This window comes from Girardinichthys multiradiatus, chromosome 22 (genome assembly GCF_021462225.1).
Source record: "Girardinichthys multiradiatus isolate DD_20200921_A chromosome 22, DD_fGirMul_XY1, whole genome shotgun sequence".
Lineage (NCBI taxonomy): Eukaryota > Metazoa > Chordata > Actinopteri > Cyprinodontiformes > Goodeidae > Girardinichthys > Girardinichthys multiradiatus.
Window position 1 is genome coordinate 20098848 of NC_061814.1, and position 17449 is coordinate 20116296.

The window sequence follows — 17449 nt, forward strand, 5'->3', positions numbered from 1 at the left end:
GTGTAGCAGTGTAATTGTCTTTTTTCTCGTTGTTAAATTGCAAACGGAATTCATAAAAAAAAAAAAAAAAAACACGAGGAGTTTTTGCAGTTCGCTTTACCGTGCAGCCGGAAGTTGTCGTTAGCTTGTTTTCAGTGACAGAGCTGCACACAGAGTAGCTGCAGATGGCAAGAAGGTATGCTATAGGCTTCTAAAACCTGTTTATTGACCATTGGCTATACATTATTTAGATTACAAAAAGTAACGTATCGTTTGAGTGTGGGTTAGCTATTGTGAAGACTTGTTTTACGTTAAATGCTGTTTCGTTGAGCTAGCTTGACAATCTGACTAACTCTAGAGTTATCACTGACTTTATCGATACAGTTATGTTATTACGTACTTTATGAAGACAATCTAAAGTTATTTCATGGGTCATCATGTGTGTGTTTTCCAGTTAGTAAAAATCCGTAGATGATAGAAATAGGAGGAAAGAGTCAATTGTTCAGTATGAGCTCACCACCTGAGGACAGAGAGCCTGGGATTCCCTTGATGGATAATTCAAAAGAGGATCTTGGTGCTCCCGCTTGCATTGGAGATTACACCAAACATGTAAGTTCCAGCTTTCTGTTTTATAAAAAAAAAAAAGTTTAATTACAGTATTCTGTGTGTATTGACTGTGTTTTCATCTGAAATTCTCACAATTACATCCTTCAGCAGCAAGTTAAAAGCTGTTTTTGAGGGAACGCAGACAGTACCATAATCAGGTGTCAAGCAATGAAAGCAAAATGGCAGCCACATACTCACTTATAGTTGGTTAAATATCTTTGTGTTAGCCAGCAAAATATGTTACTGTAGACATGTCAAACATGTTGACAGATTATGAAATGAATAAATAGATTTTAAGGTTTTATTGTTGGTGTTAACATTTCTAAATTGTCTGGTCCCATCCTTTTAAAGTCTCACCTTTTCTATGTGGCTTTTGACCTTTTTGACTGCTTTGCTAGTTAGTTGTATTTTTTTATTGCTTGTTTAAAGTGCCAAATAAATCAATTTGGCATGAACATGGTTATTATTCCTCATCTATAAACACCGGGCATGCTCATCTATTTAATTGTCTTATTTTTTAGGATATGACTGTATGCTTAGGCAACGGAGAAGTAAAAAGCTGTGCCGTGGTGAAGTACTCCGCTGCCCCACCTCCCACCAGCTATGCCCTCCTGCAGGAGAAGACAGACCTGAAGCTGCCACCTGCCAACTGGTTGAGAGAAAACGCCCAGCTGGGCAGTGCTGGCACCACCGTGTTAGGCTCCAGCAGCAAAAGCAAACCTTTTTCTAGGTATTAGCTTTCAGTATTGTGGTTTTACTAATAGAATGGAAACTTTGAATGTATGTTTAAGGGTTGTGAGAGGTGCACGGCGAGCTGGCTCATGTACTTGGCAAAGTCATCCTACGCATTCATTTGCAAGGAGAAAACATGTGATCAGAGTAATACAAATTATTTAAAAGTGCTAAAATCACATGCCACATTCAGCATTGTTGCCACTGTGCACACTGTCCAGCAGGACAGACTTATAAGGATCCCTATCTGACCAGTTAGTCGTAGCATCAGCATAATTTCAGTAAACACAAGAGTGGAAAAAGGAGGAAAAAATACATCCCTCTGTAGTCAGAAAGAAAGAAGGTGATCACCTCACCCCCGTTTACCGCTATCCTCCCTCTCTACCGTTCACCATTAATACATTAATGCCAGGTTTGCTATGTGTGACCCAGGTGAACACAATGCAAAAATTAATACAATTGTTTTTTTTTTTTTTTACACTTTTCTACATTTTTGCAAAATCCTGCATTTTTAATTGACTATCCAGCTGTATTTTGCACAGTCATTGAAACAAAAGGTCCCTGTGTGTTGTAACCTCGAGAGATGTGAAGCTGGAGCTGATGCCCTTGACATATCTAAGACACTGTGCTATTTCCTGTTCTAATTAAGACCTTGACTTGATCATGACTCCTGTTAGACGAGGAATACTTCTTTGCGTTAAAGGAGGAAATTGTTGCAGCTGACCAAACCATCTTATTGACTGTGTTTCTGTGCAACAAAGAGTCTACAGGTCCTTCTCAAAATATTAGCATATTGTGATAAAGTTCATTATTTTCCATAATGTCATGATGAAAATTTAACATTCATATATTTTAGATTCATTGCACAATAACTGAAATATTTCAGGTCTTTTATTGTCTTAATACGGATGATTTTGGCATACAGCTCATGAAAACCCAAAATTCCTATCTCACAAAATTAGCATATTTCATCCGACCAATAAAAGAAAAGTGTTTTTAATCCAAAAAACGTCAACCTTCAAATAATCATGTACAGTTATGCACTCAATACTTGGTTGGGAATCCTTTGGCAGAAATGACTGCTTCAATGCGGCGTGGCATGGAGGCAATCAGCCTGTGGCACTGCTGAGGTCTTATGGAGGCCCAGGATGCTTCGATAGCGGCCTTTAGCTCATCCAGAGTGTTGGGTCTTGAGTCTCTCAACGTTCTCTTCACAATATCCCACAGATTCTCTATGGGGTTCAGGTCAGGAGAGTTGGCAGGCCAATTGAGCACAGTGATACCATGGTCAGTAAACCATTTACCAGTGGTTTTGGCACTGTGAGCAGGTGCCAGATCCTGCTGAAAAATGAAATCTTCATCTCCATAAAGCTTTTCAGCAGATGGAAGCATGAAGTGCTCCAAAATCTCCTGATAGCTAGCTGCATTGACCCTGCCCTTGATAAAACACAGTGGACCAACACCAGCAGCTGACACGGCACCCCAGACCATCACTGACTGTGGGTACTTGACACTGGACTTCTGGCATTTTGGCATTTCCTTCTCCCCAGTCTTCCTCCAGACTTTGGCACCTTGATTTCCGAATGACATGCAGAATTTGCTTTCATCCGAAAAAAGTACTTTGGACCACTGAGCAACAGTCCAGTGCTGCTTCTCTGTAGCCCAGGTCAGGCGCTGCTGCTGCTGTTTCTGGTTCAAAAGTGGCTTGACCTGGGGAATGCGGCACCTGTAGCCCATTTCTTGCACACGCCTGTGCACGGTGGCTCTGGATGTTTCTACTCCAGACTCAGTCCACTGCTTCCGCAGATCCCCCAAGGTCTGGAATCGGCCCTTCTCCACAATCTTCCTCAGGGTCCGGTCACCTCTTCTCGTTGTGCAGCGTTTTCTGCCACACTTTTTCCTTCCCACAGACTTCCCACTGAGGTGCCTTGATACAGCACTCTGGGAACAGCCTATTCGTTCAGAAATTTCTTTCTGTGTCTTACCCTCTTGCTTGAGGGTGTCAATAGTGGCCTTCTGGACAGCAGTCAGGTCGGCAGTCTTACCCATGATTGGGGTTTTGAGTGATGAACCAGGCTGGGAGTTTTAAAGGCCTCAGGAATCTTTTGCAGGTGTTTAGAGTTAACTCGTTGATTCAGATGATTAGGTTCATAGCTCGTTTAGAGACCCTTTTAATGATATGCTAATTTTGTGAGATAGGAATTTTGGGTTTTCATGAGCTGTATGCCAAAATCATCCGTATTAAGACAATAAAAGACCTGAAATATTTCAGTTAGTGTGCAATGAATCTAAAATATATGAATGTTAAATTTTCATCATGACATTATGGAAAATAATGAACTTTATCACAATATGCTAATATTTTGAGAAGGACCTGTATATGTCACTTAGTAGCAACTGGATGTCTGCTGTTTTAAAATTACTATATGTGACAAAGCTTTACACTAAATTAGTAGTAACTGGAATCCGAGAACTTGTCATTGTATAATTCAAAGAGTTCTTAACCATCTAACAGCCATTTCTAAATGAAGTATCTCAGAGTAGGTGAAGTGCTGAATGAGAATGCAGTGCAACAGGTTGGAGTTGGCGAAATCCCTTCCTATTATGATTCTTTTTTTTTATCTTTGCAGTTTTGGGATGGCCTATGACTTCATTGATTGCATTGGGGATGACGTGGATGTTGTATCAGATTCTGAGGTTGGTAGAGCTTTTCTGGTACTTGTTTCTGAAATGTACACATAGCCAAAACAACATAATGTTTTCTGTTTACTTCAGAACATCAAGAAGCTTCTGAAAATCCCCTACAGCAAATCCCATGTTAGTATGGCTGTTCACCGTGTTGGAAGGACATTGCTTCTAGATGAACTGGATACTCAAGAACTCCTAAGAAGATCCTCTCAGGTACAGGGAGACATGTTTCATTAGGCTCCATTGGAACAGCTATTTTCACAATAAGATCTGTTAACTATATTCTATAATGTGTTTATTGTAGACGGGAGATTGGACATGGCTCAAAGAGATTTACCAGCGCTTAATAGATAAAAAATGGCAGAGAAAGAAGAAGAGCAAAGAGCACTGGTATCAGAAAGCCATCCTGTCAAAGTTCCTCTACTACAGGTGGTAGTCTAGGTTTTATTTTTAGATTAGTTAGTTTTACGTAGACAAAAACTGTATCATTTCAAAAATGATTTAGAAGAAATGTGCGTCCACACGAGAGCACGCAGCATCACTGAAAACTCTGTAGTATGTATGCCGCGGCTGTGACGCAGCCACAGAAACACTCCAAAATCAGTGGACAGACACTGAGAATGCCCAGACAACTCATGCTAGTCAAAGGCAGCAACATGGCGACAAAGAGGCGCATGCAGGTTACAGAGAGAGTTGGAGCTATGACATCATCGTTTGAGGATAGACGCGTTATGCATGTACACCGGATTTGAAAGGGTCCCATCCAGACGACGATGAGCTTAGGTGTATCTGCAAAGGTATTTTGTCATTTGGGTGTTGCTTTTTTATGAATCTGATGTTTTCAGAGACTGAAAACTATCATTTTTGAATATGAGTCCCAGAGTGGAAAGATTTCGTGTTTCCATGTGTACATGCGAAAAGCGTCTTTTCTGAAATGATGATGTCGTAGCTACACCTCTCTCTGTAATTGGAAGAGCCTCACTCTCACAATAACAACAAACATGGCGCTGTTCAGTGTTGTGTTCACACAAAGGCAAATACTGGCCATGTTATGGCAGTTACAGAAGAATCTTCTGCAACCATGACTTCATCATCAGTCTAGATAAAGCTCTCCTTCGAAGCTCTGTTGTTCATATTAGCCGTCATGTTGTTGTGTTTACCTCGCAGGAGTTGTCTGCGCATGCCCGGTGTTTCTGTCGACTGCTTTGGTGTGTTTCCGTGGCAGTGTCACAGCGCCACTAATAGGCCTGGCATACACGCTACAGTGGTTTTAGTGGTGCTGCATGCTCTCGTGTGGACGCACATGTTTTCTAATATTGTACTGTCTGTACTGACGTTTTGGAAATGATACCGTTTTGATCCTTGTGTGGACTAGGCCTTAATATACAGTTTATTTGGACCTCTGAATATGCATTTATTTAAATGTTATACCATAACATGTATTTCCTGTAGTATAAATGGTGATGGAGCTGCAGAACCTGTAACAGAAGATGTGATTGAAGAGGATGAAGAGAATGGAGCTGAAAAGTACAGCTCTTCATGGCCTGCCACTTTCATAAGCACAATGTCTGAAGCAGAGGAAACAGATACTCCCAAGCAGGTAATTTAGCTACTAAGGGACTAAGGATTGTTCCTCAGCACAAAGTTACCTTTAGAAAGAAAAGGCTCAGTATTAATCTCAGAAACGTATCATGTTAGGGCTGCACAGTGGCACAGTTGGTAGCACTGTTGCCTTGCAGCAAGAAGGTCCTGGGTTCAATTCCCATCCAGGGGTCTTTCTGCATGGAGTTTGCATGTTCTCCCTGTGCATGCGTGGGCTCTCACCGGGTACTCCGGCTTCCTCCCACTGTCCAAAAACATTCCTGTTAGGTTAATTGGTAACTCTAAATTGCCCTTAGGTGTATGAATGAGTGTGTGTGCATGGTTGTTTGTGTGCTGCCCTGTGATGGACTGGCGACCTGTCCAGGGTGTACCCTGCCTCTCGCCCATAGACTGCTGGAGATAGGCACCAGCTTCCCCGCGACCCACTATGGAATAAGCGGTAGAAAATGACTGACTGACGTATCATGTTAATTTCAGCCTATTAATTCATCTAAATGAAATGCTGATATAAACATTCTTATCTGAGATATCTACAAAAATAAAGTGCTTATGTTGTTAAACATGCAGGAAAGTGGTGCTGCCGACAGCAATTTTGCTTTAGGTCAGGTGACATCGGTACCTAAAGAGCAGAACCTCCCTACTCTCTTCATTGAAGGGGAAAACATTCAGGTAACATAATATTTTACTCTTCTATAATGTAATCCTGCTACAGCTGTTAACTTGTGACTGAAATCCAAATATACACACTGTTATATATGCTCTTATGTCACACATTTACAGGGTTTAAGGAACAACTTTGTGCGAAACATCATGTGGACGTTTGAGGATATCCACATGCTGGTGGGATCCAACATGCCTATTTTCGGAGGTGGTCGATATCCTGCTGTCAGTCTGAGACTGAGGTTTGAAGTTTATTTCTTATCATCTCATTAAAGATCTTGATGATAAAACTATTATATTTTAATTTGCAACAAAATATTCCATTGCCATCCACTGTGTCAGGAAATCTAAATTTGTCTGCACACATGGGAGCAGAAAATAAAGTTTTATGGTTTGACTGTAGAATGTGGGCTGTCATCAGTGGTACATACAGTATCTATTCAAAGCATTCAACCCCCTTGTACATTTTCAGTGAGAGTTTATGTATTTAACACAAAGAAAGTAGTACACCATCTCACAACTTGAAAGAAATATTTTTTTCAGTATTATTTTGCTAAAATCAGCTGAAAACTGCTTGCTCAGTTCACCTCTATACTCTGATACAGCTTAATAAAATCCAGATTTCCCAAGTCACCTAGTTAGCAAATCCAGTCTGCGTTTGTGTAAACCCATTTGTTCTTTGAAGGCTTCAACGGTTTGTTAGAGTACATTAGTGAACAAACAGCATGATGAAGACAAAGGAACACACAAGATGGGTCTGGAATAAAGCTGTGGAGAAATTTAATGCTTAAGGTAGGGTAAGTTTATTTATATAGCGCTTTTCAGTAATGAGACACTCAAAGCGCTGTACATACAATTACAATACAATCATAAAGAAAATAAACACAGATACAGATACAGAAAAACTAATCAAATGATACTACAATCCTAAGAAATCAAAAAATGTATGAATCCTTCTGAGAAATCTAAAAATCTCTGGCCAACATTACAATGATACAGAAAATATTTATAATCTTTTGGGTTTTACTGGTAAGAGCTGGTTCTAAACCAATCTTTCTAAAGAGGTAATTATATCATTAAGTCCTATATAGGGGAAAGCATCTTGTGCTAAGAGAGAATGATCCTTGGGTTCGCTGGTATAAATGCAGTTGTAGTCTAATAATAGTCATTTGCATCCATTGAAATTTAACTAAGCAATCACTGAGTTCTAACTGAGGAGGCTGAGTCACTGGTGTAAAAACAGCTTTTGTTCAAATTTTTAAGAAACTAGTATTATTTTCCTTTCACTAGTAAATCTAAAAATCTATGAAAAGGAGAAGAAATGAAATCCACATTTAGGTAAAAAATAAGGAGCATGGGAAAGCAACACACATAAGCAAAGATTTTGCAGGGGCATGGTGGACTGGTGGGTGCCAATATTTTAGCATGATCATGTGTGCAACACTGACGAAGGTGCCATTGTCCTTGAAGAAGAGATGGATGTTTTATCAAACAGCTATACAGTTCAGTTCACAGATGAGGGGGATTGCTGGGGCAGAGCGTCGTGTTTACAGAACATCCAGGAGAAATGTTTTGATAAGAAGCCTGTGAAGGCCGTATCGGGGCGCCTGAATTAGACAAACAATAAATGTTTTGGTTCAGGCCGTCTGTGATTTTCCACCTGCCTTCGCAGTCTTACTGGCATTCTCAATTTCAAATCCAAATAGCCAAATTTCTGGCACTTTCAGTTGATCCTGAGCAAACAACTTTCTCCAAGATTAAATCATATCACCTTTGAGTGTGGGAAACGCAGCCAGCCTGCGATTCTGCTCTCTTAACATATCAGTCTGAGTGCTGAGAGCTCTAAAGATCCCTTCAAACATCCCAGGCAGCTTTGGAGTGCTTTGAACAGCTGCCGATGTTTTACGAATCTTTCAATAAGCCAGGTAACCGCCAACTCCAAAAAGCAGAAATCCTGTTATCAGAAATCCAATTATGTACAAATCTTCCACGTCCTCGACTGATATTGTTGCCAGGCACACAATCTTCCACTGCTGCCAGGAATCCATTGTGTATCCGGAGAAGAACATCCCGTCTGGACAAGAGGGTTCCCCTTTACCCTGTCTTCCCGTCGAGAAAATTTGATCGATTGCGTTGAGAGACCAGCTGACCAAATCCATAATGAACAAATTAGGAGGATATGTGAACAGAGGCTCTAAGAAAAACAGTCAAAAAGCTGAAGTAGGGCAAAAGATGGGGGAGGATCAAGGAGAGAGTGGAAAAGCGTCTGACCCCACCGAGAGCAGCAAGTCAAGTTATAAAACAATATACCAAGCTTTGAACACCTCACAGGTCAGGGATTACGCACAATGGAATGAATATGACTCAAGTCCAAATCTAAACTGACAATTTGTGCAAGGAGCATTAATCAGATGCAGACAAGCGGCCCTTGGTACTCAGGAAGAGCTGCAGAGGTGGGAGAATGTGTTGACAGGACAGTCCCAATTCGCAATTCACTGCCAACGATGTAGGGGACACATCTAACAAGTTGAAGACAGTGGTCAGATACGACCAACATTGAACTTTCTAACTTACATGCAAAATGCTATGTGGTGGAAACTTACTGAACAATACCTTCAATGCAATATAGTCACAGTGAAACATGGTGGTGGAAGCATCATGTTGTGGGGATAAGTTTCTTTAGCAGGGAGTTGATGGAAAGATGTATGGAGTTAAATACAGGACTATCTTCGAGAAAACATTGTAAGAAGCTGCAGTCTTGAGATCGGGATGGAGCTTCACCCTCCACCAGAACAGCAACTGTAAACACAGTTGGAGCTACAAGTGCATGGATTGGATCAACTCTTATTTATGTGATAGTATGACCTAGTCAAAGTCCAGACCTAAATCCAGTTTGAGGATTTTGTGGCAAGACTTAAAAAGTGATTTTCAGATACTTCATCCATGTTCATGTTTGAAACTTGACAAAATGTGGAAGGTTGAAGGTGGGCACTGAAAACATTTTTTGTTTGAGCACCAGATTTCATTTTAATTCCACTGATCATAGTAAGAACATCTGAATAAATACAATTTTAATGTTAATCCAAGTGTTTTGTGCTTATTAGAAAACAAAATCCTTTTCAAATGTTCCTGCAGAACATTCAGAGCAGTGGCTGAGTCAGAATAAGTAAAATGTTTTAATTTATTCACTGACTCACCCTCATCTGGGCCCTCATGTACGAAAGAGTGCACAGCTTTCATACTAAACTTTGGAGGTAGGGAGAAGTTCTAAAACTCGCTGCGCACAAAAGAAATTCATATGTATGAACCTGTGCCTAGACATGTCACAGTAGACGTAGCTTCTGCGCAGCTGCACGTGGGACTCTGCCAACAAATACAAATGCAAAGTAGTATAAGCAGCCGGGTGGCACCTACCATGTGTCCAAATAACCATGGCAAGAAAGCGGAGATTCACTGAATATGAAATATAGATCTCAGTGTTCATTTGACAGTAATTTCCCCAGTATAAGCAATATATTTAAAAAATTGAGTGGCAGAAGGTTAAATACCATTAACATGGTAAGAGCTCAATTATGATCCTTGGCTGGAATAAAACTTCTTTAGTAATTAATGTGTCAAATCCAAACAGCGTTATCTAGCTTATGCATTGAGCTCAGTTATAGTTGGTGTGAATATTCTTCCCATATTTCTATTCAGAAGACTATCGCCCCACAAATGATGTGAAGTACTTTAAATCTTTTAAAAGCATTTAGGACGTCACATAAAAAAAGCAGAAGACAAAAAACATCACCTTAAAAGCCAGCCATTCGCACCAAACCTGCTTGACGTTTGTTCCCAGCACAACTATTATAGTTAGAATAATTCTAATTATTGTTATAGTAGAAAGGAATCATGAGTTGAGGTAAACGGGACATGCCACTGCGTTCTTGGGACACGTTTGCATGGATTTCCGCACACTTTCATGCAACGTTCATTTTTGCACATTCCGACTCATGCATATAATATTGCGCCGTAAGGTCTTTGTGCGTAAGTACGCAATAACAAAGCTAGTCAGTTTCAACAATTTCTTTTGGTGCATTTTCCAGAAATTGTTGCAACATATGTTGATTTAAATGATCATTTTGTGAGCCCAGATTGAACCTTTGCTCTCTGTTTTCCAGGGACAGCAACAAACCAATCAACATTTTGACAGGAATCGACTACTGGCTCGACAATCTCATGTGCAACGTCCCAGAGCTGGTTATGTGTTTTCACGTCAATGGCATTGTTCAGGTAAATTATCATTTGCTTGTCAGCGACGCCTTGAGCAAAATATTAAAATCTAACTTCTAGTTGTTTTAAAATACAATAGAACACAAAACCTGAAAACAATATTGACACGTTTGTTCAATTCTTTTCACTTAATGGGTTTTTCTTTCAGAAATATGAAATGATAAAAACAGAAGACATACCTCATCTGGAGAACTCGACTTTCTCTACAAGAGTGGTTAAAGACATTGCCCAAAATATCCTCTCCTTCCTTAAGTCCAACTGTACTAAAGAGGGTCACACCTACTGGCTTTTCAAAGGTGGGGGGACATACTTTTTATGTAATTGCTTTAACTGTTAACTGCTTCATCTCTGTGTGTGTATCTGATGTTTCTTACTGTCACGTCTTTAATCCACAGCTAGTGGGAGTGACATTGTGAAGCTTTATGATCTCACTACTTTGTGTGAGGAGGCTGAAGAAGAGAAATGTCAGAATCCCTTCACTCTACCTGTTGCTGTTTTATTGTACAAGTAAGTTTCTTAATTGGTTCCCATTTTTCTTTAGATTTTGTTTAGTTACTTTCTGAATTGGAACATTTTGTGGGGATTCTTGGTGTATAATATAAATAAGATATTTATTTGGCGGGCGGGGGGGCAGGCTGACAAATGTCATGGAAAGATGCAAGCTTTAGATGCTGTTCAGTTTCAAAATAATATGTAAAGTTGAAATTATAGGTGAAAATAATATAACAAAGAGCTAAGATTCTGTCCTTGTACGTCTTTGGGGTGCAGAGTGGCCAGCAACCTGATGCTGAAGGCAAGTCAAAACAGAAAGCACTATGGCAAAATAAGAACTCTGCTGCTAAACTGCCTCAAACTTCTTGATCCGGAAAAACATCCTCAGGTATGTGGGGAAAGAAACGTCCCATTCTTTTTTTACATTTTAGCTTTCAGAGCCAGCAGAAAGCACAGGGTGAAATCACCTGACTTGGAGGTCAATAGCTTTGACCTGAAGGAACCTGACTCGTTCTAATTGCTTCTTTTCCCTGATTGCTCACGGTCAGATCATTGCCTCAGCCTACTACATGCTGTCAGAGCTGTTCCAGCTCGACGAGCTAACCGATGAAGATGGAGGCGAGTCGCTGCGGGCCGGTGGCTTCGAAGACAGCAACAGTGACGAAGACAGGGAGGAAGAAGAGGGCGAGGATGACGATCTGACAGAGGACGGGGAAGAGATCGGATCCTACAGTAGTTGCTCCAGGCCTCAGAACGACAGCAAAGCTGTGGCTGTGATCCGCTCTGTAGGGGAGCTGTCGGTACCTGAGAAATACAAATCAACTCACCAAATCAGAGTGAGCTATTTTGTTATTTTCTGCCTCTTTCAGACTAAAGATGAAAAAATAGTTTTCAAAAAATAAAGCATTGTTTTTCTTTTATTTCTGCAGCCAAGTTGTGCTTTCCCTGTTTCTCAAGACAAAGAGGAGCGATGCAGACATGTCCTAAGCTATGTACTGAAGGCAAGTTTTCACATGATGTCATAATTCACAGAGGTGTTTTTCAATCTGCCTGCACAGAAGAACTACATTAAAGATGTAATAAAGCTTGTAATGTAATCCACAGGGGTTGAAAGAAGTAGATGGCAGCATTAAGAAGGAGAGCGATCTACCCTCTGCAGATCCTAATACTCCCATCCCGCTAAAATATGAGGATGGAGGTGCCAATGGAGCTTCGGAGAAAGGCATCTCTCTTCTTCTTGAGAGAGGTGAGTCTACTGTCTTTATTTCACAAAAGAAAATGAAATAGAAAAACATTATGCCTAAATGGTGAAATTGTGGATTTTCCACATGTGCCCAGTGGGGTCAAGGCAGGTCGACCAGAACAACCCAACACGCTCAGGAATGATCCCAGGCTCCTGGCAGCATCGTATGAAACTTCAGCTCTTCCTCAAAGCTTCCAAGGCATACTACGTCCTGTCTGATGCAGCCACTAACCTGCTGAAGTATGGTCGAGCCCTGCGCTACATCAAGCTCTCACTGCAGTGTTATGGTTAGCACTTTCATCCATTTTATTGCTTTTTAGTTACATACTGCCACTTTTGTTTCTTTCCAATAATCTGGATTTTGCCAATATTTAGCTCGTAATTTGTATCCAATAAATCAAATGTTAATCAAGGAGTAAAGCACAGTGGAAATTAAGTGAAGAAATAACTTTCATACCCTAATGAGGGTTTCTGAATTGATACTGTAACTAGGGTTTCCTCGTGTTCCTCATTATTCTCATTTCATTATTTTCCCCAGATGCTTACTGTTCCGTGAGTGAAATGCTGCATCCACACGTGCTAGAGTTTCACAGCCAGTGCCTCTCACTGTGCGGGGACATCCAGCTGATGTTGGCCCAGAATGCCAGCAACAGGGCAGCTTACCTGGAGGAATACAGCTACCAGACCATAGAGGACCAGGAGATCCTGCACAGTCTGCACAGAGAGAGCAGCTGCCAGGGTCAGTCTCAGGGGGTTTAGAGTGAAACCTTCACTCTGTATCACTTACAACAAAGCTATGAAAAGGATTTCAAGTTTTTGGTGTGATTTTGACTCAATATTCAATATTTTAATCCTCTTTCTTTCTTCTCATAAGATTTTAGTATGGCAACAGATCTGGCCATGGACCCCGAGTACCAGCTGTTTGTTAGTAGTAGATGCTACGAGGCGGCACATGAACTGCTCATCTCTGAGGTCTTGAAAGATCAATCTTCCGATCAGCTGTCCCAGCTGCTCAAACGCCTGGGAAATATCCGCAACGAGATGGGAGTCTACTACATGAACCAGGCAGCAGCCATGCAGACGGAAAAACAAGGTAAATTATCAGACCTTTTGGATTAATTAACACGTCTATTTATTCGTTTAGCACTTGCCGAATTTCGTGCTTCCTCTATTTAGATGTTTTTCTAAAAAGTGAAAACATTAAAAATAATTAGCAAAACTTGTCTCTGTTTCTGTTCCAGTAAAAAAGTCGGTGTCTGCAGCAGAACAGGACCTGTGGAGGAAGAGTTTTAGCTTGTTTGAGAAAGGAATGAAGGACTTTGAGACCATCAGGGACAGCACCAACACAGCCTTACTGCTTTGTAATACAGGCAGGCTGATGAGGATCTGTGCTCAGGCCCATTGTCCTGTCTCTGCCGACGAGAGCAGAGGGGAGTTCTCTCCCGATGAGGCCCTTTACTACAACAAGGTCTAATATCAGAGATTCTACAAAAACGTATCTAATATATTCTAATTCTTTCCATTTGTACTTTGTATTATTATTATAATTTTGTTTTGCCTCAGTCGATAGATTATTACTTGCAAGCTTTGAGGGCACTGGGTAGCAGGAAGAGTCATTCAGCTGTATGGGACAGTGTAAACTGGGAGCTGTCCACCACCTATTTCACCCTGGCTACGCTTCTGCAGGACTACGCACCATTATCCAGGAAGGCCCAGGAGCAAGTGAGTCCACACATGCTACGCCAGACTTGTCCTAACAATGCTGCATTTCTTCCACCTTTCAGGAACACTGACAATATGAACTGGCTCATTTCAGTAATTTAGGCTATCATCAAAGGGTAATTTATTTCAGGTAACCCAAGGGAATTTTAACATAGAGATGTCGTGCTATTGTTGTGCTATGAGCATGTCACAGCCAGCACAATCATGTGGAAGACTGCTGTCTTGACATTTTTCCACCTATTGGGCTCTGACACCCTGTACAAGGAGGGTAAAAGTTGTAGAAAAAAGTGTAGTAGAAAATGGTGAACAACCAACATAGAAAATTGCAGCCTTGAGGTAATTGTGTAGCAGAGTCAAAACCGTCTTACCTGGGCTAAGGAGAAAAAAGACTGGTTAGTCCCTCAGTGGTCCAAAGTCCTTTTTTCGAAACACACCATTAAAACTACCAATACTTGATTTGATGACCATGATATCACTGGTCTGACCAAAACCCTACAGAGACCCATCAATGCAGACAAGCTAAAGGATGTTGTTACAGCAACCTCAGCTTCTTTAACAGCTCAGCAGAGCCGCAGGTGGACTGCCCCCACGCCACGCCGCTTTAATGATGTAATTTAAGCAAAAGGAGACTCAACACAGTAGTTAGTGCATATACGGTACAGCACATCGATATGCTTTTTATAACTGAAAAAAATCCTTTCTTTTATTGATGTTAATGTCTTGTAATATTCCAGTTTTCTGAGATATTTTAGTTCAGTTATAGTTGTTTACTAGCAGCAATGCATCTGTCCAACCCAGTCATCAAAATTCACAGAAATAGACACCTGGAAAAAAGTCACTGTAACGAATGTACATTACGAGTTTCACTCTTTGAATTGAATAACTGAAATAATAAATTCAGATGATATTCAAATTTATTTAGATGCACGTGTTCTATGCACAACCTGGTTTTAATGGTTTTGTATTACTTCCACTTCAAAAATGTGTTTTTTGTGTTTTGCCAGATTGAACGGGAGGTGACGGACGCCATGATGAAGTCCTTAAAATACTGCGACCTGCAAACGGAATCGCCCCGGCAGCCGCTGTACCAGTACAGAGCTGCAACCATCCACCACCGCTTGGCCTCCATGTACCACAGCTGCTTCCGAAACCAAGTAAGACACAGTTCTAGTCACTGTTTTCATATGTTCTAATTTGCCTAAATAACTCCTTTTGCTAAGATTACTTTTCCTGACTCGTATAACAGTTTTCTGGATGCCATAAATAAAAGCTTTCTAACTCTGGAAAAATAATTAAATGAGAGGTCCGCATCGTTCTCGCGGCAGCTGCTTTTTGCTGATGGATGTCTGAGTTTCTGGTTGTACTTGTGTCACAGGTGGGGGATGAACATATGAGGAAGCAACATCGCAGCCTGGCTGAGCTTCACTACAGCAAAGCTGTCTCTTTATTCCTCAGCCTCAAAGATACTCCCTGCGAGCTGCTGCGCACACTGCTGGAGAGGGTGGCTTTCACTGAGTTTACGATGGCAGGTGGGGAACCATTCCTCGTACCGATGTTTGGACTCATGTTCAATTCTTAAATTAGAGAACGTTGTGATATTTCATTCCGAAGCTTCCCACAGTTATTTTGTGTGTCATTGTTAAAGGTCAGAGCAGCAGCGTGGCTAAGCTGAAGAGCCTGATTGGAGCAATGGAGATAATGTCAGAAACTCGGTATGCTTTCCAGTTGATCCATAAGGAGCTGTTGGAACAGCAGGCAGAAGTAAGTAAAATCTTTGTTCCATTACTCGCTCTTACCAGCAGACATTGCTTACAGCATACAAACCTTTTTTCCTGCAGCAGACTGAACCATCTGCTGCTGAGTCAGCACACTCTCCTGATAGGGCCAGTGACTCCACATCTGGACTGGACCTCCAGGAAGTGTTGAAGTTAATTGGTGTGTTTGAGCCAAGTTTCTCCTTCCTGCTGTTACAAGTGATCAAACTGATGACGACAACCAAACGGAAACCCAGGTGAGCAGCAGTCTTAAAACCCTGCGTGTGCTTTGTTCGCATATTTTCCGCCTGTCCATCACATCACTGACCAGCTCACTTATGTTTTGCTTACAGCAATAAGGACGAGGGCATGTTAAAAAACTACAAAATCGTGTACTCCAAGTTGCTGCGCGCTGAGAAAGACGCACCCCTCCTCAATCGGGTCGAGCTCTACATCGAGCTCCTGCAGCAGCTGACCCCATGAACAGGAAGTGACAACATAGAAACAAATACAGCTAAAAAACGGAGAGGACCAGAGGAGCACACAGCGTAGCAAGTTCAACAACAATTAACTCTACACCCAAAGGTTATGAGTACCATGATTAGATGACTTTTCCACTTAAAACACACCAAGCAACCACACAATCCCCTGATACTTCATTAGGAAAGACAGGTTTGCTGCATTAAAGGAGAGGATAAATGAAAAAGCAATACGAATAAGAGAATAACATTGGTTTTGTAGTTTTGCAGTTAAGCAAGTTCCATGCCTGTTATTGAGGTCATGACCTAATGTCTTGAGTTCTGCCTCCAAACAGAAGAACTCTTATTTTTTAAATTTTCACATATGATATTCAAATCCCTTTAGTGACTACAAGTAAATAAACAGTATTATTAGAGAGGTACATCCCAGTAAATTGCAAGATCCTCAAAGAGTTTATTTCATTAATTAAATTTAAAAAAGTGTTTGGCCTACAGCTAATGAATACCCAAAAACCAGTTTTTCAGAAAGTGTGTTAACAAAAAGATTTTTCATACAGAGCTTTCAGCCTGCTGACAATTATGTCCATGTACTCTGCATTGTTTGGTCTGGGCTCCTTTTGCATTAATTTCTGCATTAATGCAGCGTGGCATGGAGGAGATCAGTCAGGGCACAACATTTCTGTATTAAAAATCCTTTCTTTTTTTGTCTGTAATTAATATCTGAATTTCAAGAATAAAAAAAAAAATCATTAGCAGCAAGTCATGCATATCAAAATAACCAAAAATAAGGTTTTAAATAAATCACTCTGGGTGAAATAAGTATATATATATATTCTACAAGTTTCACTTTAGAAATTAAAATTGTAAGATGTTGTAATTTATGAAGATGTACCTGTAATATTGAAGTAACTTAATTGATCAACATTTAAAGCTGTTCTATATACTGTCAGATTTACACATGTGGATGTATTTTCTAACCTTGTTAAAGCTAAAGAACATTTTTCATATATTTTTAATAATATAAAACAAACGGCCCATTTTAAGCGATCAGTTTTATTTACTAGTCGGATGGTGACGTCATGCACTTGGCACTTTTTTCCTGATGTCACCAAACTGGAGGTTTTTTGTCAATTTTGAAATGCAGTGAGTTACTTAATATACAATAAGTGTCAGGCTAGTTATTTAATAGTCCAGCCAAAAGCTTTTATATTGGTGACTTA

General features: G+C 40.6%; 1 protein-coding gene across 3 annotated transcripts; it reads left to right on the forward strand.

Moving 5' to 3' along the window:
* Positions 1-49: 49 nt before the first annotated feature.
* edrf1 (erythroid differentiation regulatory factor 1) lies at positions 50-16957 on the forward strand. Of its 3 annotated transcripts, XM_047351759.1 has the most exons (26): positions 50-175; positions 434-588; positions 1107-1315; positions 3948-4014; positions 4093-4218; positions 4310-4434; positions 5458-5605; positions 6175-6276; positions 6388-6509; positions 10428-10539; positions 10688-10835; positions 10935-11046; positions 11308-11419; positions 11580-11867; positions 11961-12032; positions 12136-12277; positions 12370-12561; positions 12813-13013; positions 13149-13367; positions 13516-13742; positions 13838-13996; positions 15001-15150; positions 15372-15525; positions 15642-15757; positions 15835-16007; positions 16104-16957. In XM_047351759.1, the coding sequence occupies exons 2-26, from the start codon at positions 451-453 to the stop codon at positions 16231-16233; spliced, it is 3744 nt and encodes a 1247-aa protein (XP_047207715.1). In that variant the 5' UTR covers positions 50-175; positions 434-450; the 3' UTR covers positions 16234-16957. The 3 variants fall into 3 exon arrangements, with proteins under 3 accessions (XP_047207715.1, XP_047207716.1, XP_047207714.1); XM_047351760.1 differs by having other exon boundaries at positions 60-588; positions 15838-16007; XM_047351758.1 differs by having other exon boundaries at positions 63-588.
* The last annotated feature ends 492 nt before the right edge of the window (positions 16958-17449 follow it).